The following is a 23,832-nucleotide window of genomic DNA, read 5'->3' on the forward strand; positions in this document are numbered from 1 at the left end:
CACAGTGTTGTTAATTTCTTTTTTCTCCCTGATGTTGAATTTGTTTTGTGGTTTTTCATTTAAGGGGATGTACAGTAGCTGTGAAATGCAGAATAATATCCAGATGTGAGGATACAATATAGTATGCATTTCTACTTCCAGACAGACAGACTTATAATGAAACTGTTCACTATATTTTGACAATAGGATGCTGGACTCTCTGCCATTGTCCATGCCCGCAATGATGGACATATGACTGTATATGAAGAACTATATTTTAGTAATGATATAGAGGAACTAGGTGGGGGGGAGCGATTTGGGGAGGGGATAAGGGAAATGCCAGAAGCCTATGGAATTTTATCATAAAATGATGATGATAATAATAATAATAAAATGCAAAAAAAAAAAGATGGACTCCCAATAAAAGTGATGGACATCTAGACAATGGGATGATGGACTGTCTGACACTGTCTGTACCAGCAATGTCGAAGCACACTAAAATAGCAGGCTGATGGAACTGTAACTCCTTATGAAGAAATATATTGTGACAATATGGGAAAAATCAGTCAGGGGGTGGAAATTGGAGGGAGGGGAACCCCAGACTATACAGAATTAATTGCACAATAAAATTCAAAAATTTTTAAAAAGTGAATGTGAAAACAAGGAAGTGGACAGATCCGTCACAGATCCAGAAGACAGGACATCTCCTAAAACAAGAGAGAGGAGAGAGAAGACAGGAGACAGAGAGAGAGACATTGAGGTTTCCGGAAATGTTTTGGATTTTTAAGGGTCCTCCTTGTCTGGGTGGGACCCTGCAGAAGATCTTCCCCTTTGGTGGTCTCTAATCAATTATGAAATGATGGGGCAATTCCTGTGTTGCCCATTTGATGGTGTTACTGGACCTCTGACAAATGATAAGCTTCCCAACAAGCAGTGTATGTGTAAACACAGGGCAATGAGATGGTGGTGACCCACGGACAATGGCCCCACAAGATTTTCCCCTGGACCTCACACGAGACTTTAGCAGGCTTGAACAGTCTCAGAACCCACTCTTGGAACCTCATTGCCTAAGGGTAAGGGACGAAGATATCTTCTTGCTATTTCATGCTGACACAGGGCATCATTTGCGTAAAGGAGCCCCTTGAAGCATGGGATTCACAGAATGGTGGTATAAGTCATCCAGGTTGCTGCCACAGAAGGTGGTCGCCATGCAAGGTTCCCTGTAAATGACCACCTGGAACTTGAGTATCTCTACTTGCTTGTGAAATCTCCCAGCTGAGTTGAGTCACACAGCCCAGTTTAAATACCATAAGTCTTATATATATATATATTTAGATATATTTTTTTAAAGATTTATTTATTTTATTACAAAGTCAGATATACAGAGAGGAGGAGAGACAGAGAAGAAGATCCTCCGTCCAATGATTCACTCCCCAAGTGACTGCAATGGCCAATACTGCGCCTATCCGAAGCCGGGAACCAGGAACCTCTTCCAGGTCTCCCACGCGGGTGCAGGGTCCCAAGGCATTGGGCCGTCCTCGACTGCTTTCCCAGGCCACAAACAGGGAGCTGGATGGGAAGTGGAGCTGCCGGGATTAGAACTGGCACCCATATGGGATCCCGGGGTGTTCAAGGTGAGGACTTTAGCCGCTAGGCCACACCGCCGGGCCCAAATACTGTAAGTCTTGTTCATGCCCCACATCGGGTGTCAGGGAAAATGTTATCAAAGTGCAGTGGGTTCTTTCCTCAGTTTAGTATAGAAATAAAAAGCCAGGAATTGGTTGCAGACAGGTAAGTTTTATTTGCAAGTGAACATGGAAAGCAGAGAGAAGAGGAAAGCACCTCCTGGAAGATATCTGGAAGATGGGATCTCTAGAAAGCAGACAGAGACACCCAAGATTATTTTTCATATATATCCCTCAAGTTAACATACCTGAGGTCATACATCTGCTAAGAGGTAATATTCTCCCACCTCAAAATTTTCTCCACTTCTCCAAATAATTTACTTCATCAATCCAACTAATCTTCCTGAGCCACCATGATATTAATTCTTTATCCCCATAAATTGCTTCTCAAATCATTCCATGAATTCCATTGGAGTTCATGTGTTTATCCCAAAGATCATACTACCTGAGAGCACATCCTCCTAATACACAGTGTCTAATCCAGACACTCAAAAAATATGCACAGGTTAGCAAATTCTGTCATATTGTTATGAAATGAAGAAATGCTCAAGTGAGAGAGCAGAGGGTGGGGAGAGGAAGAGAGGCAGAAAAGAGAAAAGCAGAACAAAGACCGACTGCGGCTGTAGTAGTGTTAACAGCAACCACAGGAACCTCGACTAATGTGTCAACTGCACTGAGACTGTGCCTTTTATAGCAGTAGTGTTTTTTAGGCTTCCACCGAAAGGATATGATCATTAGCACACCAAAAATCCCTACATCCCTTAACCTGTCATTCAGTGTCATATATGTTAAAATATTAATTTTAAAAAAATACCTTGGTGATCCCAAGCCAATTTTTTTCCAGACTTGAGGCAAGCAGATGTACCAAATGGATTCTCAGTCAAACAGGTTCTCAACCAGGCTTCCAGCTTGTAGAAAGAGAAAGTCTTAGAGATTTTTGAGAAGCCACTTTCCACATGCAGTGGTTGCCACAGTGCAAGTTCATGAAGTGGATAGATTTTCCTGGCTCCACTTACTGTACCTTCAATTAGAAAGCTGAGTGCAACAACAGCTTCTGGAGAGACTAGGCTGGCATGGGATGAATGAAATGATGCAGTGAGTTGTTCTGGATCTAGAAGCAGCTCAAGAAGGTCTGACAGATGAGAACAGACAAAAGCTTGATGACTGTAATCATTCCAATTCTAAAAAAAAAAAAAAAAAAAATCAAAAGAAAGCACTGTTAACATGTCAATGATTCTGAGATTCAAAATTTTCATATTTTAATTGCTTCACATTTATACTGTTTCAAACTCAAAAGAAAATTTAGATGGCTACATAAAATGTTTTTATATATTTCATATGTACAACCCAGATTCTTTCCCCAATAATAATACCAATAAATCACTTTGAATATGTGTCAAGCATTAAGTATTACAGTTTAACCTATCTAACCCCAGCAATAATCCTGAAATAGATGCATCATCATACCCACTATATATACATATATATATGAAAATGAAGATACTGAAAGGTTAACAAACTTGTCACAGAGATAGTAACTACTCTAGAAGTTTCCAATCAAACACGAATCTAATCATTATGGACATACAATGAAGCACTAGGTTTCTTCATTTATCTTCTCTATTACAGAAGGAAGCTTAAATTCTATAGGGTGAAATGAGGCAAGGGTCTTACAAGACTAGATCTGAGAGAAGTTATAACTTTGGAAATAAGCTTACAGTTGGCAAATGTCTCAGCACAATGGCTCATTTGACAGACCTGTTTTTGTAAGACTTACCTATTCATGTAAGTGAAAGGCAAAATAATAGAGTGAGAGGGAGAGAAAGAGAATCTTCCATCTGCCAGACCACTCCTCAAGCTGCCACAGCAGCCGGAGCTGCTCCAGGCTGAAGACAGAAGCCAAGAACTCTATCCCAATCTCCCACATGAGTGGTAGGACCTCAAGCACTCGAACCTCATCTGTTCCTACCTAGGCACATTAGCAAGGAGCTGGGTCTGAAGCCTAATAGTCAAACTGGTGTTCTGACACAGGACACGGGCATCCCAAGCAGCAACCTAATCTGCAGCACTACAATCCTGTTCCTGAACAGATTCCTGACAGATGTTAGTAGTCAAGCAAACAGACAAGGAAAAAGCATTCCAGGCACAGGGAATAGCATATGCTAAGGCACACAGGGACAGATGCACCTGCTCTGCTCAGAGAATCACAAGTTCTGAGTGGCACACAGGAAGCATGCTGGGAAGCAGAAGCTGAAGCTAAAACGGCATGACTCACAGTCATCTCCCAAGATGAAAAGCAGAGGCAGAAGTGGAACTGGAAGGCCATCTGGTAGGAGGTTCTATGAGGAGCCAGCATCGCTCTGCATGTCTCGCCCATTCTCCCCTTTTTCTTGGATGACAAGCATTCCCCTGATTACCTCAGTTTCTAATTCCTCAGAATTCCAGGAGACTTATGAGCATAGCAGCAATTCCAGTCCTAACATTACATGAGTTTTCAACTCAAGCACCCATCACCAACTGGTAATTTCTTTGGTCTTTCTAGAGACTGATTTGTTCCACATCATCTAAGGTCAGACTCATTCCAAATGGACAGCAATAAAGAGGCCACTCAAGTGTCCATTACTGAGCCAATCAATTGTCCAGGGGAAATCATGCACAGTACAAACAAGAGGCACCATTTACTGGTGCTTACTATGCAATAAATCCCTAACTTAATTCAGGATTGAATTATCATAGCCATCTAAAAATAGGTCTAGACCATTTTGACAAAGCCTAGACAAGTTAACAAACTTGTCTAAAATCATCGGACTACTAAGTAGAAGAGCCAAATGTGAATGCAGGTTACCTTAACTCAAAACACCATCTCCTGGACCTGGTGCAGCAGCCTAGTGGCTAAAGTCCTCACCTTGAACGCGCCAGGATCCCATGTGGGCACCAGTTCTAATCCCGTCAGCCCAGCTTCCCATCCAGCTCCCCTGCTTGTGGCCTGGGAAAGCAGTTGAGGATGGCCCAAAGTCTTGAGATCCTGCACCCACATGGGAGACCTGGAGGAGGTTCCTGGCTCCTGGCTTCGGATCAGCGCAGTACCGGCCGTTGCAGTCACTTGGGGAGTGAATCATCGGATGGAGGATCTTCCTCTCTGTCAGTGGAACTGCCGGGATTAGAACCAGTGCCCATATGGAATCCCAGCACGTTCAAGGCAAGGACTTTAGCCGCTAGGCCACTGCACCAGGCCCAAAATAAATACATCTTACAAAAAAAAAAAAAAAAACACCATCCCCTAAGAGTACCCATTTAGCAAAAACTACACATGGGTAAGGCAGGCAGTGACTGAGTTCTCCAATCACGCTGGACTGGGACATTCTTGATACCTAAGGGCCTCTACGTGAAGAGGTGACACAAGGCTCTAGAGTGGAGTGCAACAGAGGCAACAACAGAACATAAGGGCCAAGAAGAGAGACACTTACGAAGAAAAAGCAGGTACCAAAGAAAATGAAGAAAGACAAATTTATCAAAAAGCCAATTATAAAAATATCTAAGAAATTTCCTGAGCATCAGAAAATGCTTAAAAAGCCAGAACACGGTATTAATTCTGAGATACACATTTTAAACTTTTTTCAAAATACTTACACAAAACAAGTGAAAACATTCTGATTTTCTTTACAAAAACAGGAAGAGAAAGCCCATAACACATTTTCTAAATCTTACAATGTGAGGTAGTTAAACTGAGCTTCCAGATTACTAAAAAATACAAAATTACTTAAACAAGACTAGAATTTTTATAGAAAATTTTCAGAGTATTTCAGTAAATTTTGCAAATACTACATGTTCTCATTCATTCTATCTTAACTAAGTAGATTCAAATTTGTTAATATTTGCAGCAGTAGGAATGCTAATACGATACAGTGAATGATTTCCTAAGAGACTTATGTATCAGTGAAGGAGCTCAAATCACTTCTCCGAATTGATTAAAATAAGTGCACACTTACTTTAATTAGGAAAAAATAGTAAAAAGACAAAACAAACCATCAAATCACTGGCATATAAAGGATTTCAAGCATAATTGTTTTAATGTTCTTTTTTTACATATATGAGAGGCTGAGAGAGAGACTGTGCAAGAAGAGTGTTCCCATTTGAAGGTATATTCCCCAAATACCCACAATGGCTGGTGTTGGGCTGGGGACAAAAACAGGAGTCAGAAACTCAGTCAAGGTCTCCCTCATTGGTGGCAGGAACTCAAATAGCCGGGACATCAATTAGGGTCTACGTCAACAGGAAGCTGGAATTAGGCATCAGAGCTGGCCATCAAACCCAGCTACTCCAAAATGTAAGATGGGCATCTTAACAATCTGAGCAGAGGGGAATGTTTATCTTGCCAAGAGTCATTTGGATATTTATAACATCAGTCATGGGCCACACACAAAATTATCAGGTTAAAAATTAGCCCATCAGGTTTACCGAATTTTGAGTCCTGACTGTGGTTTCCTTGGAAGGGCCAGGTAAAATAATTTCATAAGCCTTACACGGTCTGAAGGCTAGAAAACCCTCATTCAGGTGCAAGGCTACATGCCTGCCTCAACGTAATTTTTTGCAAAGATTTATTTTTATTTTTATTGGAAGTCAGGTACACGGAGAGGAGAGACAGAAAGATCTTCCATCTGATGATTCATTTCCCAAATGGCCAAGACCCAGGAGCTTCTTTTGGCTCTCCGATGTGGGTGCAGGGTCCCAAGGCTCTGGGCTATCCCCAACTGCTTTCCCAGGCCACAAACAGGGAGCTGGACAGGAAGCTGGGCCCACTGGGACACGAACCAGCCCCCATATGGGATCCTGATGCATGCGAGGTGAGGACTTCAGCCACTAGGCTTTTGTGCTAGGGTCTCAGCATAATTTTTAATGAGGTGAACCATTCCCCTCACAGATTGTCCCTTTCAGACAAACAGGTCAGATATAAACAGTACCTTATTATGACAATTTGGTTTTTCAGTAGGATCAGGAGACGGAGCTCTGTTTCTGGTACTAGGCCATTCCTCCCCAATCAGAGATGTCCTCAGGGAGACCTTGTTTAGTTGCTGTATGTACAGGAAGAGCAGGAACTGCAAGGTGTCCACTGAGAGCTGTTCACAAAGAAAACAAGGGATGACACATTTCTTCAAACAGTATCCATCACTAGTTTACAACTAATTAGACACTGCAAATAAATTTACAACAGTTTGTTGGTTCTGAAGAACTCCTTTAGAAACATTGCTAGCATCTGATATGTGCATCTCTGCTACCCAGATATAAGAGTCTCTAAAACTAATGCAACAGCAATCACATGCCTTCTCGGAAAGCTGTGTTGTCCTCCATGGCCATAGATACAATTCTCTAAAAACTGAAGGGGAGGATGAAGCACAAACTTTCTTAAAGTATAATATTTCAGGGCCTGGATGGAAGCCTAGCGGCTAAAGTCCTCGCCTGGAACGTGCCAGGATCCCATATGGGCACCGGTTCTAATCCAGGCAGCCCTGCTTCCCACCCAGCTCCCTGCTTGTGGCCTGGGAAAGCAGTCAAGGACGGCCCAAAGCCTTGGGACTCTGCACCCATGTGGGAGACCTGGAAAAGTTTCCTGGTTCCCAGCTTTTGGATCGACACAGCACCAGCTGTTGCGCTCACTTGGGGAGTGAATCATCGGACGCAGGATCTTCTTCTCTGTCTCTCCTCCTCTCTGCATTTCTGACTTTGTAATAAAAATAAATAAATCTTTAAAAAAATTTTAAAAAGGGTAACTTATATAGATAAACGAAAAGGTATGAGAAAGAAGGAAATTCAGTGAAGACATATAAATATAACTTAAGAATAAATTTTTTAAGAAGTTCAAGGCATTAGTACAATATCTGCAATTGGATATAATTTTTTTGGTTTAAGTACATTTTGCTGAACATTAGTCTCCAGGTTTTCATCAAGTTACTAAGAAAAAAAAAAGATTTGTTTATTGGGCCAGGGGCAATAGCCTAGTGACTAACTCCTTGTCTTGCATGTGCCGGGATCCCATGTGGGCACCAGGCCAAGTCCTGGCTGCTCCACTTCCCATTCTGTTCCCTGCTTTGGCCTGGGAAAGCAGCAGAGGATGGCCCAAGTCCTTGGGCCCCTGTATGTCCATGGGAGACCTGGATGAGACTGCTGGCTTCTGGCTTCAAATCTTTTTTTTTAAAAAAAGATATACCTATTCATTTGAAAGGCAAAGAGAATCTTCCATGCACTGGTTATACCCCAAATGGCTATGAACAGCCAGTGCTGACCAGATGGGAACAGCTCTCCCATGTGGGTGCAGGACCTTTCCCAGGCACATCAGAAGGGAGCTGGATCAGAAAGGGAGCAGTCAGGACTTGAACCGACTCCCATATGTGATGCCAGTGTCACAGGTGGTAGCTTTAGCCACTTTGTCACAGTGCCAGCTCCTATTAAATTCTTCAAACACTGTGGCCTGATCTATGCATTTTTATTTGAGGGAGGTTGTGCTTTGAAGCTCAAGATTATACAAATACAGGAGAGGCAAGAAAAACAGTGAGATGATCTATCAGTCAATAGCTATATTGATTCCGATTCCCAACCTAGATGAATAAATTACCATCATTTAAGAAATTAAAAAAATCGAAATTCTCAGGATCACACAAAACTATTCAATTAACTGTCAATATGGATTCCCAAATCCATGGATTTTTACATTCTTAAACTTTATGTAGTAACTGTAGAATCACATGCAAATGTATTAAATAATAGACAGGTGCCATATGCCCTTTACCCAGTCTACCCCACTGCAAACACTGTAGTACAATGTTAAGCTATGCTACTGACACCAATATATTCAAGACAAAGATCATTTCTATCAACACAATGCCCTTTTACAACTGTACTCTTTCCCGCCACCTATAGCACTTCCCTAGCCTCTAACAACCACTTTTCTGTCCTCCAACTCTACAATTTTATTTTCAAAAGTATTATAAGAGCAAGATGGTGGGAAAGGTGAGAGCACATTAGAGTGCACGGAGAAGGGTTAGCAGAGAAGTAGAGAGGGCGCAATCCTTCATAATGTGAATGGGCAGACCAACGGCAGAAACAGCAGAGTGGCGTTGCTGTGAACGGGTTCCCCACACTGTCACTCCACCAGTGACAGGCAGGAAGGGGAGCACACTAGAAACACAGGAGGAGAATCAAGCCCCAGAACTATGAGTCCTAATCATATTTTTAGTCTGAACACAAGCTGAAACAGCAGTAGAGTCCTTGCAGACATGTGTGGGTGTGAGGTGAAGTTCAAATCCAGTCTCCCAAAGAGCAGCACAAGTGGCGCATGGGGCATCATTTTCAGAACTGCAGCAAATCCCCTGACGGGGTATAACAGCCAGCTGCACATGCTCTAAGACTGGGGAGAACTACTTCTGGCTCAACACATTTTGTTGGTTCCACCAGGAAAATCATACCAACTCAGCATCCCCCACATTCTATCCAAAAAACGGTATAGGTTACCCCCCAGACCAGCTGCTAGCAGGTCCCGGCAAGAAGAGGAAAAAAATCCATGTGCCACCATCAGACATGGTGTAACTGAAAGCCCGATGATCCAGCTTAAAGACATAGCTGGTGTCTCCCTAATCCAAGGCACCGCTGGACCTGTGAACAGCAGAAGGCTGAGCAGAGAACAGTGCAGCCACCACACAGAATCACAGAGGGCAGAGTGAGATGACCCGGTACCATGATGGAGGAAGCCATGCAGGAGCACAGCACAGGAACCCGGGTCTGGAACTTGTAGGAGGCAGTGGTGGGAGTGATATAAATGGAGAATCGGCACTGAACAGGATCAGTAAAGTCAACCTGTAAACCTATGGACACCACGGCTTAAAAATCAGTCCCAAGGAGAAAAGGCCATTAATTTGAACTGCAGTGGCCAAGGGCAAAAGAATAGGCACAGGCACAATGAAAGAACTTACCGGGCCCAGCGCGATAGCGTAGTGGTTAAAGTCCTCACCTTGAACGTGCCGGGATCCCATATGGTCGCCGGTTCTAATCCCAGCAGCCCTGCTTGCCGCCTGGGAAAGCAGTTGAGGACGGCCCAAAGCCTTGGGACCCTGTATCAGCATGGGAGATCCGGAAGAAGCTCCTGGTTCCTGGCTTCGGACTGGCTCAGCTCCAGCTGTTGCAGCCGCTTGGGGAGTGAACCATCGGACAGAAGAGCTTCCTTTCTGTCTCTCCTCTTCTCTGTATATGACTTCACAATAAAAATAAATCTTTAAAAAAAAAAGTTACCAATACCTCCCCAACAAAGGACCAAAAGGATATTTCAATTTCAGAATTAGCTGATAAAGACATCGAGAAATTTTCAAAAATCATGATTAAGCTTGTTTAAAAAACAAAACAAACCCCATATGACCCAGCTATTTCACTCCTGGGAATATATCCACATTAAATGAAATTTGAATATGAGAAAGTGACATGCTACCCTATATTTACAGCAGTACAATCCACAATAGTGAAGACACGGAAACCACTGAGATGCCCATCGAAGGGAATGCATACACAAGCTGTGTTACATCTACTCCATGGAATACTACTCAGCCATCAAAAAGAATGAAATTCTACCATTTGCAACAAAACTAGAGACCATTACAATCAATGAAATAAGCAACTCCCACAGGACAAATATCACATGTTCTCACTGATATAAGGCAAGATTCATGCGAAACACATAACAAATAGATATATAGGTGAACAAATAAATACACATTCTCTTAGATGAACTGTACAATGGAGACTAGCATACCAGGAAGTGAAGCCACATCACAATAGGCATCTCTACTCCCAAATGAAAGAATTCCTGCTGAAACAGTTAAATATGTCTTGGAAATAAGATTCCACATTTTCTTTGTCTATAGCTACAATTCCATGATGTTCTTAAACAGCAGAATATTGGACTTGTAACTTACTAAAGGACTGTACTGTTGTGAAAATATGGGGGAAATGGTAGAAGGGAAAATGGGGAGAGAGAAATGGGGAATCCCTACACCTAAAAAAATGTACCATGGAAAATAATAAAAATAATCGTAAAGGCCCAGCATGAAGGCTCAATGGCTAAAATCTCACCTTGCAAATGCCAGGATTCCATACGGGTGCCAGTTTGGGTCCCAGCTGCACAACTTCCCTTCCAGCTCCCTGCTTATGCCTGGGAAAGCCACAGAGGATGACCCAAAGCCTTGGGAACCTCACTCATGTAGGAGAGCCAGAATAAGCTCCTGACTTTGAGTCACCTCAGCTCCAGCCATCACATTCATTTTGGGAATGAACCAGCAGACAGAAGATCTTTCTCACATCTCTCCTTAGCTCCATAAATGTGATCTGCCTTTCCAATATAAATAAATATAAATATAATAAATTTTAAATAAGAAAAAAATATTACAGAGTGGTCAGTTCAGTGGCATAGGCTAAGCCTCTGTGGCACCAGCATCCCATATGAGCATTGATTTGTCCCGGCTGCTCCACTTCCAACTCAGCTCCTTGTGATGGTCTGGGAGAGCCGTGGAGGATCGTCACAGTCCTTGGGCACCCACACCCACATGGAGACCCAGAAGAAGCTCCTGGCTCTTGGCTTCTTAACAGCCCTGCTCTGGCTCTTTGACACTTTGGGGAGTGAACCAGCAAATGGAAAAATCTCTCTTTTTGTCTTTCCTTTTCTCTCTGCAACTCTGCCTTTCCAACAAATAAAAATAAATCTTGGGCCTGGCGGCGTGGCCTAGCGGCTGAAGTCCTCACCTTGAATGCACCAGGATCCCATATGGGTGCCGGTTCTAATCCCGGCAGCTCCACTTCCCATCCAGCTCCCTGCTTGTGGCCTGGGAAAGCAGGAGAGGATGGCCCAAAGCTTTGGGATCCTGCACCCGCGTGGGAGATCCGGAAGAGGTTCCCGGCTTCGGATCGGCACAGCACCGGCCGTTGCCCTCACTTGGGGAGTGAATCACAGGATGGAAGATCTTCCTCTCTGTCTCTCCTTCTCTCTGTATATCTGCCTCTCCAATAAAAATAAATAAATCTTTAAAATAAACACATAAATCTTACCAAAAAAAGAAAGAAAAAAAAAGAATCTTGTAGAAATGGAATCATGCAATACATAATCTGTTGGAATTGGTTTTTTTCACCCAGGTTAATTCCCTACATTTAATTTGCTTTAAAGATTTATTTATTTTTGTTGGAAAGTCAGATATATTCAGAGAGGAGGAGAAACAGAGAGTAAGATCTTCCATCTGATGATTCACTCCCCAAGTGACCGCAAAGGCCAGAGCTGCGCCGATCTGAAGCCAGGAACCCAGGGCCTCTTCCAAGTCTCCCACGCGGGTGCAGGATCCCAAGGCCCCAGGCCACAAGCAGGGAGCTGGATGGGAAATGGAAAACCCAGGACACAAACCAGCATGAATATGGGATCCTGGCACATGGAAGGCAAGGATTTAGCCACTAGGCCATCATGCCAGGCACTAGAAAAAATTTGTATTATGAACAAACAAAAAAAACATTTTTAATTCCACTTTTTGAAGCACCTATCTCTGATGAGTGAAAAACAATAATGTCCTTCCTCTCTTTGTATGACAAACTTCAACTTCCAAAGGTTTGCTTAGACATTACCTATCAGGCAGAAACAAGGTGGATGATAACTCCATGCTTTTCCCTCCTTCCTGGACAGAAAATTAGACGGCATTTCCCAGGGTCCCTTCTGGTTAGATGCAGTACAACTGAGTTACAGTCAATAGAGTGTGGTGAACTTATATTTACCAATTTTAAGTCTGACCAATAAAAATTCTTCCCACCCAAAAAAATAGACAAAAGGATTCTGAGGCCATAATGGGTATGGCTGTGGTAAACCGTATTATTATTTACAAATGTTCACATCTCTATCCTTAAAGGGTTTTATACAGCCCCACGGCTGTGAGATTTTTTTCCTTACCTCCTCTGAGGTGGTTTACCTTCCCATCTCATTGACTTTAGGCCTCGCCATGTGACATGGCATTAGCCAAAGGAAAGAGATCTGTTACTGTCTATATTACACATAAGCAAAGGTTTTTAGAAGTATTACACGAGCCCAGAAATAAACTCATACATACATGCTCAACTAAGTTTCCACAGGGGGAGCTAGTTGTTTGATGCTCACACAATATCTTTCCAGGTCTCTGCTGCGAGTCTTATACTATGAACTGTGGCTTTTTGCTGTTCTGTCTTCTCACTGCAAAGACTCTGAGTCCCTTAAGTATAGATCCTGCAGCTCATTCACTTCACATATGCATTACTTAACATTGCTTATGTCAACCCAGAGGTACTCAGGTGGATACGCCTCATGTCTGTCAGATGGATAAGTTAATCTCTGGGACACTGGGCAACTCCAGGCTTATTCCCAAAATTACAACTTTCCCCAAATCTAGTCTTATAAGACCACTTGCCTCATTCCATCCCATAAGATTTCCTCATTCCATCCCACAGGACTTTCTTCTATAAAGAGAAAATAAACTAGAAACCTAGCCTTCATTGAATGACTGCCTATGATGGTTATTTTGATGGATGATTTGAAGCTTTAAGAGTAGCTACTAGGGCCCAGTGCAGTACCCTGGTGGCTAAAGTCCTCGCCTTGCATGTGCCGGGATCCCATATGGGCACTAGTTCTAATCCCCACAGCCCCGTTTCCCCTTCAGCTTCATGCCTGTGGCCTGGAAAAGCAGTTGAGGACGGCCCAAAGCCTTGAGACCCTGCACCAGTGTGGGAGACCCGGAAGTAGTTCCTGGCTTTGGATCAGCGCAGCTCTGGCCATTGCAGCCACTTGGGGAGTGAATCAGTAGACAGGAAATCTTTCTCTCTGTCTCTTCTCCTCTCTGTATATCTGACTTTACAATAAAAATAAATAAATATTTTTTTAAAAGAGTAGCTATTTGCTGTATGACAGGTTTACTAACTTATCTGCATTTCTATTTTCTTCTATGAAAATGGGTCTGGGTGAAGCACAGGCAATAAGAGCAAAAATAAGAAAGTGGGACTATAGCTATTTTAAAAAGTTTCTGTATATAAACAAAACATTCAGCTTTTCAACAAAATGAAAAGCAATCTATCAAATGAGAGAAAATTATTGCAAACCATACCACTGACATGAGGCTAGTATGTAAAACACATAACAAACTCCTACAACTCAAAAGAAAATTTTGGCCAAACACCTAAATAAACATGTCTATAAAGAAGATAAGCAAATAAAGTATATATCTTCAAGTATATAAAAAGATCCTTAATATCAGTAATGAACAAGGAAATGCATTTGCTAAGAAGGCTATCATTTAAAAAAACAAACAAGATTTAAAAAGTGCTGACAAGGATGTAGCAAAAAGTGAACCCGGTACATGGCACATGCTTGCAATGAAGGAACCATGACTGGATTTGAACTGTACTACTGCAACAATGTGGAGGAATCCACCATGGGGGGAGGGCGTGGAGAGGGAATGGGGGAATCCCAGAGCCTATAAAACTATTTCATAAAATGAAATCAAATGATGGGAATGCAAACTATTATGGTTATAATAAAAATGGTATGGACATTCCTCAAACAATTAAAAGTGGAACTAACATGATACAGCAATCCTACATTCATCTACATCAAAATGAACTAATATCAGGGTCCTGAAGACATAGCCATCCTCCCATGTTCACTGCATCACTAACAATGGCCACTACAAGGAAACAACCTAAATGTTGCTCAACTGCAGAACAGAGCAACAAATGTGTATGTAAAGGGGTATATACAATAGAACAGTATTCAATATATGAAAGGAAGGAAATTCTGCCAAGTGAAATGAGCCAGATACAGAAAAACAAGCATTCATTTACATATGGAATCTCATGTGAACTCCTTTACATATGGAATCTAAAACAGTGAATTTCTTTTTCTTTTTTTTTTATTATTAATTACATTGCATTATGTGAGTTTCATAGGCTCTGGGATTCCCCCATCCCCTTCTCACGCCCTCCCCCATAGTGGATTCCTCCACCTTGTTGCAGTATTACATTTCAAATTCAGTCAAGATTCTTACATTGCAAGCATATACCAAGCATAGAGTCCAGCATCTCACTGTCCAGATAAATTCAACGGTGTCTTGGGGAGACCATCTCTGGTCTGAAGGTACAGCTGGCAGAATATCATCCTGATCAATTAAAAGCCCCAACATAACATCAACGACAATTTACAACATTATGGAATTAATTGACATGGTATTGAGAGACTGATATATTAAAAAGATGCAAATTCTTAACCACATCCTGTGACTACTTCATTGACATTTCAGTTTTAGTTTATATACAACCAGCTTCTATACACCTTAAAATGGCTATAGGTTACTATTCAGCTGTCTTGTGTCTATTTTCATTTCAATATTTAGCAGTTTATAGTGTTGAAGCATGATTTTGCTGAACTTGGCAGATTTTAGGATAGTCTAAACTGACTTATAACTCTAACAAGGCATATGTCAATAGTTAAGGTGCAGAACAGTTTTAGGAGGGGTGTGCAGAGAAATCTTCAATACCCTAGTGAGGAGTAACTAATCATTTGTGTCCTACCTAGTAAGGTATATGTGAATCCACGCTGACCGTTTCCTGTCTGATTCTAAGCTTTTCTTGTTGTTCTCCGTCTATCTATTCTAGTTTTTGTTTGTTTGTTTGTTTGTTTGTTGTTTTGAGGGGGTTCCAGAGTATTCCTGATGGTCATTGCAAGAGAGGGTGGGGACCCAAAGTTGGAACTAAGTAAGGACCAGAGCAAGCTCCTCTCCCTAGTCCTGAAGGAAGTTCTTCTGTTTCTGTGGACCACTCAGGGCTCCTGGTTGTCGTTCCGATGACCTTGAATCCTGTGAGGAAGGATTTGGGCTTCTTCTATCCCATGTGGGAGATCCAAATGGGGGTGGGTGACCTCAGAGTTCTCTGCCTCCCAAGGCACTCCAATTCCCCGTGGACTCCTTGGCCGTTGGGATGCAGTCCTTGGTGCCCAATAGTCCTTGGTGAGGATCTGGGAGTCTCCAGGGTTGGGATACAAATCTCCTGTCCACCCGCTCCACTCTGGGGTCCTGCTCTGTGCATATGACCTCCTGTTAAGAGGTTGTCAGGATCGCTCCTGATTCCCGCTATATGTCTTTGTAGTTTTACTATTGTCTAATGCTGATTCGAGTCCGTTGTCTATGAGCTACCTGTTATGTTCCTGATAGATTATACTTCACGTCTTCCTCACACATTCTAAGGAGATGGAAGATTTCTCTGCTCTCCTGCCCCCTTTCCGAGTAGCGTAGGGTCTTAAAAGTATATTAGCTTTTACAGTTCTTTGATGTAGATCATAAGCAGTCTGATTCACATTGATTGTATGTTTATTGGTTGCATCAGATTATCTTACTGCATGAGATACAGGCTGTTTGGGGTTGGACAAATATTACAGTTTACAGGTATTGTTTTTCGGATTAACATCATTTCATCTTAAATTAAGGCAAACATGTGGTATCTAACCTTTGGGGGTTGGCTCATTTCCCTTAGCATGAAGGTTTCCAGTTGGGCCCATTTGGCCACAAAAAACTACATTTCATTTTTTTAATAGCTGAGTAGTATTCTACGGAGTAAATGAACCATAGCTCTCTTATCCAGTGTTCTTAAAACAGTGAATTTCATGGAAAGAGTAGAACGGGTACTGCCAAGGGCTGGGAAAGGGGAGTGATGGAAAGGTCATGGTACACGTATGAGAGCTGAATGGGATATGAGACAGACTGTACTAGTCTGCTGCACATACTGGCAAGCATGGGAACCAGGGCAGGGGGTGAGCCTGGTGGGGGTTATTGTGGGTCACTCCGACTAGGCTGCAGCTCCCATTAGTTTATGTGAGGGCCGAGTGTGTGCTGGGCAGAACCAGGCTGGACTGCAACAACTATTGATTCCAGTGGAAGCCAGGGCTGGAAACAGAACCAACCCAGCAACTGCAGCCACCAGCTGATCGGGGCGATGGACTGTACCAGGCCCCGCACTTCAAGTACACACAAGAACCAGGTCTAGGTTCACCTCAGACAAAGTTTCTTTAGGGATCTCCTCAAACTGCCGGACTCAGATCCCTAACCATGAAAAGACAGAGGACAGAACAAATCAATCAACTACCCCAACCATAGGTTGGCAGTGAAAAACTGGGCAAAAGGAGACTCTAAGATGGACTATGTCAATCAGTGGATTCTGCAGCAACCTCATCATGCTTGGAATGGCGAGACTGGCAGCAATTCATAACTGTCGAACTATCAAAACCACTTGAGCAGGACCCTCAGAGCATGCCCCACATCGGGGACCTGGGATGAGTGGTAGACTGGGTAAGGCTTTTCCCTTTATCTCCCCCTTTACCCCAGATATAGAAAAAAAATGTGGAAATGATAGTCTTTTAAAAAAAAGGAAAGGTCATGGTAAAGGATATAATTCAGTGATGTAAGATAATTAAGACCTGGTGATCTTTAAAGCACACTGACCATAATTCATGGTACTATTCTGCATAGTTAAGCATTTCTAAGAAAGCAGAATTCAGGTTAAGAGTTAATAATTATAAAAAAGGTAGAAGAAAAATAGGGAGAGGCCCGGATGGTAGCCTAGCAGCTAAAGTAATCACACTCCGGGATCCCATACCAGCGTTGGTCCTAATCCCGGTGGCTCCACTTCCCATCCAGCTCCCTGCTTGTGGCCTGGAAAAGCAGTCAAAGACAGCCCAAAGCCTTGGGACCCTGCACCCGCATGGGAGACCTGGAAAAGACTCCTGGCTTTGGATCGGCTCAGCTTTGGCCTTTGTGGACACTTGGGGGGTGAATCATCAGATGGAAGATTTTCCTCTCTGTATATAAAAATAAATCTTTAAAAAAGAAAGAAAAGAAAAATAGGACAGGGTGATAGGCACATGCATGGTCTTCCTGTTAGTGATGGTTTCACAATATATACTGATCCCAAAATTCAGTGAGTTGCATATATGCATTTAATAGGAGAAATATGAGGCATTATGACTCTCCGCCTGTTCTGTATTTCTTCCCTGCTGTTACAAGAAGTCATGACCTACAAAGTTTTCTTTTGCCCGGTTCCCAAAGGAAAATACGCAGTCCAGCCTCAGCATGGAAGAGGCATAGCTGAAGTGCAGCATGCATTCATCACTAAGTGCAGAATCTTTCATCACTAAGCCACTGGGATTTTTCTGTTGCAGCAAAGCTGATTAATAACTACTTTAAATTCCAGAAGCAAACGTGGGAATCATGATGTGGATAACAGCATCCCAGAAATCCATCCCATCAGACACAACTACATTGCCACATGAATATAAAATAAAATTACTGCTCTGAGTTACTGGAGTGTATGCTACTATAGCCTATTCCCAATTAACATGCTGATTAAGACCTTGTGAAATCTTTCCTAATCACTAGAATCAATCACTCTCTATTCCATTCTGTACTTTATGCCTATTTATAGTTGAACATGACCTGAGCAACTAGCGCGTTTTTACCTGTCAGCTTTGCTCCCTGGCTCTGAGTTCTGTGAGGGCAGTCAGGCTATCCTAACCATTTCTGAATCCCAGCACACAGCAGGCACTCACTTAAACACAACCAGCCACTGTGACCATAGAACAGCAATGGTTCCTAACACTCATCCCAAAATATCCTTAAAGGCAATGAAAACAGTTCCCTCTCTCAATTACAAGGATCCTATAAGGAGACTGCTTTGGGACTGGATGCATCAGCATTGGTTAGGAAAGACTAATTCACTGAATATGTTAAATACTAACAACCTGCAACTGCTACAACTCAGATGTACTCCGGGATCATATGGTCATCCACCTAAAGCCTCAAGTTACATACATCTGTAACAAAAAAACAACAGATGCCTTATTTTTCAAATCCAACAAATACACATGCACCCAACCATACCTGACTTCTCTGCTTTTCAACCTCATCCTCAGACGTACAGTTGGACAGAAGCTCAGACCACTCCAGGCGCTCTTCGGGTGTCTTCACCGAAAGACCATCAAATATTTCAAAGTACAGCCACGCCAGCTCCTTAGGCAACTGCAGCTTCCCACAGGCAATGCGTCTCCACGTGGGCCAGGAGAGACGGGGGTATGCCCCCTCGGCCGCCCGGGTCCGCACATAGGTGGCTATCTTCCTGAGATAGTGAAGACTGAACTTGGAGGGAGGGGGGGTCTGCAAGGCACCCACTATAAAGGGGTCTGCTTTCACCCAGAGGAGAACTCCAGGCTGCTCCATATTCTCTCCGAGGACATCCAGGAGAAAAGGCTTCTTTGCATACCTAGGAAACAAAGTTCCTTCACATTCTGATGCGAAAGGAGTATCATGTATAAATTTTTTTCACTGGTTTTAAAGGTGCTACATGATCAGTTTAAGAAGCAGCTCACAGAAAAACAGATTTTTTTATCACAACTTATTACAACCTATTCGAGAAAAAAAAAAAAAAAAACACGCCGGTTTTAGTCCCGGCAACTCTACTTCCCATCCAGCTCCCTGCTTGTGGCCTGGAAAAGCAGTCGAGGACGGACCAATGCTTTGGAACCCTGAACCCTCATGGGAGACCTGGAGGAAGTTCCTGGCTCCTGGCTCCGGATCGGCACAGCACCGGCTGTTGTGCTCACTTGGGGCGTGAATCATTGGACTGAAGACCTTCCTCTCTGTTTCTCCTCCTCTCTGTATATCTGGCTTTGTAATAAAAATAAATAAATCTTAAAAAAAGAAACAAAAAAAAACCACTACCTTACTTGAATTGTTAGGAACGTACTTGAGTTGTCAGGAATGGTTGTTTTAAGAAGAATGTGTAGATGCTTAGGGCAGGAAGCTACAAGAGCTTGCCACCAGAAACCTTGCTCTCACCTTGGTAGGAGCACTGGTCAAAACAAGGGAAACACAATGTCACAGAGAATGGCTGGTTGAAGCTTTGGCTGCCTTAGCAGACCACACAAGCTCAGCAGGGAGCCCTGACTTAAGGTGTAAATACAGGCTGCAAAAATAAACCAGGGGAAATTAAAACACCTTTCATTTCTGTAAGCGTGACGCACTCTGGCTTATCTTATCAAAACCAGCTCATGTGTAGTATTTTTAGATTCTGTTTGTTGTTTCTTTGCTAAACAATGATACATAATTTTGAGGAATGTTTATAAAATTAAAAACAGGTGGAGGACTCATCCACAGTTTCAGAACTGAACAGCAATTAGCTAATGTTATGCTTTTTTCTAAACACTGATACTAGATTTTACAATTTTATGAGGACTCATTTATGTATTCTATTTTCATGTACGTAAAAGTTTCTTATCAACTGCTTTCACCAGCATAAATATTGCTAGCACTGCCACCCTTCTTCATATTTCCTACATGATGATTTCCTAGGGGAAAGGTTTCAGAAGCGCATTTGTAAAATAACTGACACTTCTGAAGTTCCTGACATACACTCCCATTGTTTCTCAAATTATTTTTATCAAACTCTACCATCCGTTGGTCACTAAATCCCACTTCACTGATCATGCTCAGCTTTAAGTAACATCGATTAAAAACAATAAATAAAAAGTCTTTCTGGGCCCAGCGGCGTGGCCTAGCAGCTGAAGTCCTCGCCTTGAACGCCCCGGGATCCCATATGGGCGCCGCTTCTAATCCCGGCAGCTCCACTTCCCATCCAGCTCCCCTGCTTGTGGCCTGGGAAGGCAGTCGAGGACGGACCAAAGCCTTGGGACCCTGCACCCTCATGGCAGAACTGGAAGAGTTTCCTGGTTTCCGGCTTCGGATCGGCGCAGCACCGGCTGTTGCAGTCACTTGGGGAGTGAATCATCGGACGGAAGATCTTCCTCTCTGTTCTCCTCCTCTCTTTATATCTGACTTTGTAATAAAAATAAATAAATCTTTTTAAAAAAAAGTCTTTCTGGGGCAGGTATTGTAGCACTGTGGGCAAAGCTGCTACTCGCCATACCAGCAGCCCATATGGACTACTCCACCTCCACTGTAGCTCTCTGCTAATGGCCTGGGAGGTGCAGTAGAAAATGACTCAAGTCTCTGGGCCTCTGCCACCACATGTAAGACCTGGATGAGACTCCTGCCTTTGGCCTGGTCTTGTCTTGGCGTTGGTGGCCATCTGTGGAGGGAACCCCAGCAGATGGAACATTTATTTCCTTCTCTTTCAAATAAATATTTTCTTAAAAGGTGTATTCATTTTCATTGGAAAGGCAGATCAGATTTACAGAGAGGAGAGACAGAGAAGGATCTTCTACCCACTGATTCACTCCCCAAGTGGCCACAATGGTCAGAGCTGGGCAGATCTGATATGAAGCCAGGAACTTCTTCCTGGTTTCATATGGGTGCAAGGAACCAAGGTTTTAGGCCACATCCTCTACTGCTTTGTATTTGTAATACTTCCTTGGGCCCTGCAGGATGGCTCAGTGGCTAAACTCTATAGAATGTTACAGCATCCCATATGGGTGCCTGCTCTGTCCTGGCTGCTCCATCTCCCACCAGTTCCCTGCTTATGGACAAGGAAAGCAGTAAAGGACAGCCCAAAGCCTTGGGACCCTGCACCCACGTGGGAGACCAGGTTCCTGGCTTCTGGCTCCTAGCTTCGGATCGGCCCAACACCGGCCGTTGCAGTCACTTGGGGAGTGAATCACTGGACGGACGATCTTCCTGTCTCTCATCCACTCTAGATACCTGACTTGGCAAAAAAAAAAAAAAAAAAAATCTGTAAAAAATATATTTCCTTATAAGGTTGATACAAAATATTTTTTGATTATAGTATAGTTTGCATTTGAGTCTAAGAAAATTGTGCTTGAGAATGATGTGTTCAAAAATTATCAAACACGGGCTACATGCTAGGCAGCACAGCACTAAATATTTTTGCACTACACATTATTCTTTCAGATGAGAAAACCGAGGCTGAGAAAAATTAAGGAATTTACTCAACTAGCACAGCCCCGGATTATTTAGGACTGCTCCACAACTGTATTGTTTGTGGACGTATTCTTGGAATCGATTTTGGTAAGAATCCCAAACAATTAAAGCTTGGGTCGGGGGCCCAGAGGGGTGAGAAGGGTGAGAAGGGTGGCTGCCCACCGTCCCCGACCACCGGGGTGGCTCGCTGTCGTTCTGAACAGATATACACGATCCAAGTTACAAGAGGGAGAACTTCACTCTAAGACCGGGAGGGAGGCCCTGGGAGAAGCCGGGACGCCGTCCTGAGGAGAGCAAGCCAAAGCCACGTCCTGAGCGCGCAGCCCTCCATTGCGACTCGGGGTGAGGAGAGTATTACACAAACGATCAACAAGGGCGGTTCTTTCTGTCAGGACTGAGGGTGTCTCAAGACCCGAGGACACCGCCCCCTCGGAGGCGGTACGGGGCTGACCTGGCTGGAGCAGCCTCGCGCCCCGCCCGGCCTTGGAGAACACCACAGGCGTCCCGTCCCGGCTGACAGCTTAGGTCGCAGCCCCGACTCCGCCGAGCGCCAGGGCAGCCTCCCCGGGCCGAGCCAGAAGCCTGCCTGGCCCACCCCGCCGGCCCCTGGGCTGTTACCTGCAAGGGCCGGCACCGCTCCGCCGCACCCCTCAGCGCCGCACCCGGCGTCCGGCTCGTCGCTCCGCCCTCGCCGCGCCCACTGCGCAAGCGCGAGGCCGCACGCCACCGAGAAGCGGAAGAACCTGTTCCTAGAGCGGCGCACAGAAACTCGGAGGACGCCGATTCCTAGAAGGCGACCGGCGATGCTTGGAGTGTGGCGCCTTTCAACTCCAGGGATTGGAGGTCTTCCATTCTTCCACGGCACTCTAGTCGGCCAGCAGAGGCTGGAAACATTCACGCGCTTTGGTCAGTAATCATGGCAGTTTGAGAGCGCTCGCTACGGGCTGGACGCTGTGTAAATCACCTTTATGTGTAGCTCTGCCACCCTGAAGTGCCTTTGTTTGACAGTGAAGAACCTCAGTATCTAAACCCCAACCATTTGTTTATGGTTCATTGCTACTAAGAAACTGTGTGAGCTTGCAGGCAAAACGGCCTATGTGACCTTTAGCAGACTATGTGACTTTTAGCACTGATGGGCCTCAATTCTTACGAAGCCAGGCCCACCTGAGTCTGGTTATCTCACAGGTGCCTCCAAATAATTAAGTAGACACTTCCCTTAGTTGCTGGAGGCATGGGCTGTCCAGCCATGAAAGGTAGGGAATGTGTGCTATTTCCCCTCACCTTGCAGACTATTGTGAAATTCCCTTTTTGAAGCTGTTGTGGACTGCCCCTATAAAAACCCTATGAATGCGCTGTTCGGGGCCACACTGGTAAGGGGTGTTGGTCTCGGATGTGTTGAGCTTGAATAAACCATCCTTTTGCACTTGGTTCGGCTTCAGACTCCTGGTGATTTCTGGGGATCTCAAAATCTGGGCACAACAACAGCTGGTGCAGCTAGGGCATAGAAAGGGAAAAGTCCAAAGCAGACCTTCAGGTTAGTAGTCTCGGCTGCCCCTTTGTCCAGTTTGGTGACCTTGAGCTAACTGCACCACCTCTCTGTGTTAGATTCGCCGCTCGCCAAAATGTTAGATTCGCCGACCACCAGGAAAAGATAACTCAGCAAAATATATGAGAAGAATTTAGATGGCCTTTACTTCAGGGAACCACGGTCACGGGTTTCCCTTCCCCATGCAGCAGAAAGGATAGACGTGAAGGAGTGGGCTGCAGAGGAAGAAGAGCACGGAAGAGACGGGGAAGGGGCCCTTTTAAACTCTCTTTGAACCAAAGCCAAGATGGGGGCAACTGCCTCAGCCCTTATTGGTGGGGGAGATATGGGTCTGTACCCCTCATTGGTGCAACGGGGGTCTCACTGCCTGAGGGGCCCGCCAGAATTCCGCCATCCATTCAGGGTTTGGTTGGAGGCAAACTCCACCCTTCTCTGGCCGCCCGATGGCTAAAGCCATCACTCTGCACCTTGATTTTCTGCCACAGCAGTGATGGTGGAGTACCAGCCTCCATGTGTCTGGCACGGTGCTAAGCACTGAGGTGACAGCACGTGAGCAAAACACACGAGGGCTGCGTCTTATCAGCGTGTGTAACAGAATAGAAGATACTGTGCACAGTAAGGAGTCATAAATGCTGTGACGATGGAGAGC

General features: G+C 44.0%; 1 protein-coding gene across 1 annotated transcript in view; it reads right to left on the reverse strand.

Annotated features, from left to right (window-relative positions):
* The window catches only part of TBCCD1 (TBCC domain containing 1), a 30,713-nt gene extending 8,347 nt beyond the window's left edge, over positions 1-22,366 (reverse strand). The window contains exons 1-4 of the mRNA XM_004591250.4: positions 22,256-22,366; positions 18,626-19,004; positions 6,626-6,781; positions 2,479-2,845 (exon numbers count right to left, since the gene is read on the reverse strand). Of these exons, the coding sequence (XP_004591307.2) occupies positions 2,479-2,845; positions 6,626-6,781; positions 18,626-18,961 (859 nt within the window). The 5' untranslated portion in view covers positions 18,962-19,004; positions 22,256-22,366. The remainder of the gene's footprint in view (positions 1-2,478; positions 2,846-6,625; positions 6,782-18,625; positions 19,005-22,255) is intronic.
* Between the last annotated feature and the right edge of the window lie 1,466 nt (positions 22,367-23,832).

Source organism: Ochotona princeps, chromosome 3 (assembly GCF_030435755.1).
Source record: "Ochotona princeps isolate mOchPri1 chromosome 3, mOchPri1.hap1, whole genome shotgun sequence".
In the NCBI taxonomy this organism is placed as follows: domain Eukaryota; kingdom Metazoa; phylum Chordata; class Mammalia; order Lagomorpha; family Ochotonidae; genus Ochotona; species Ochotona princeps.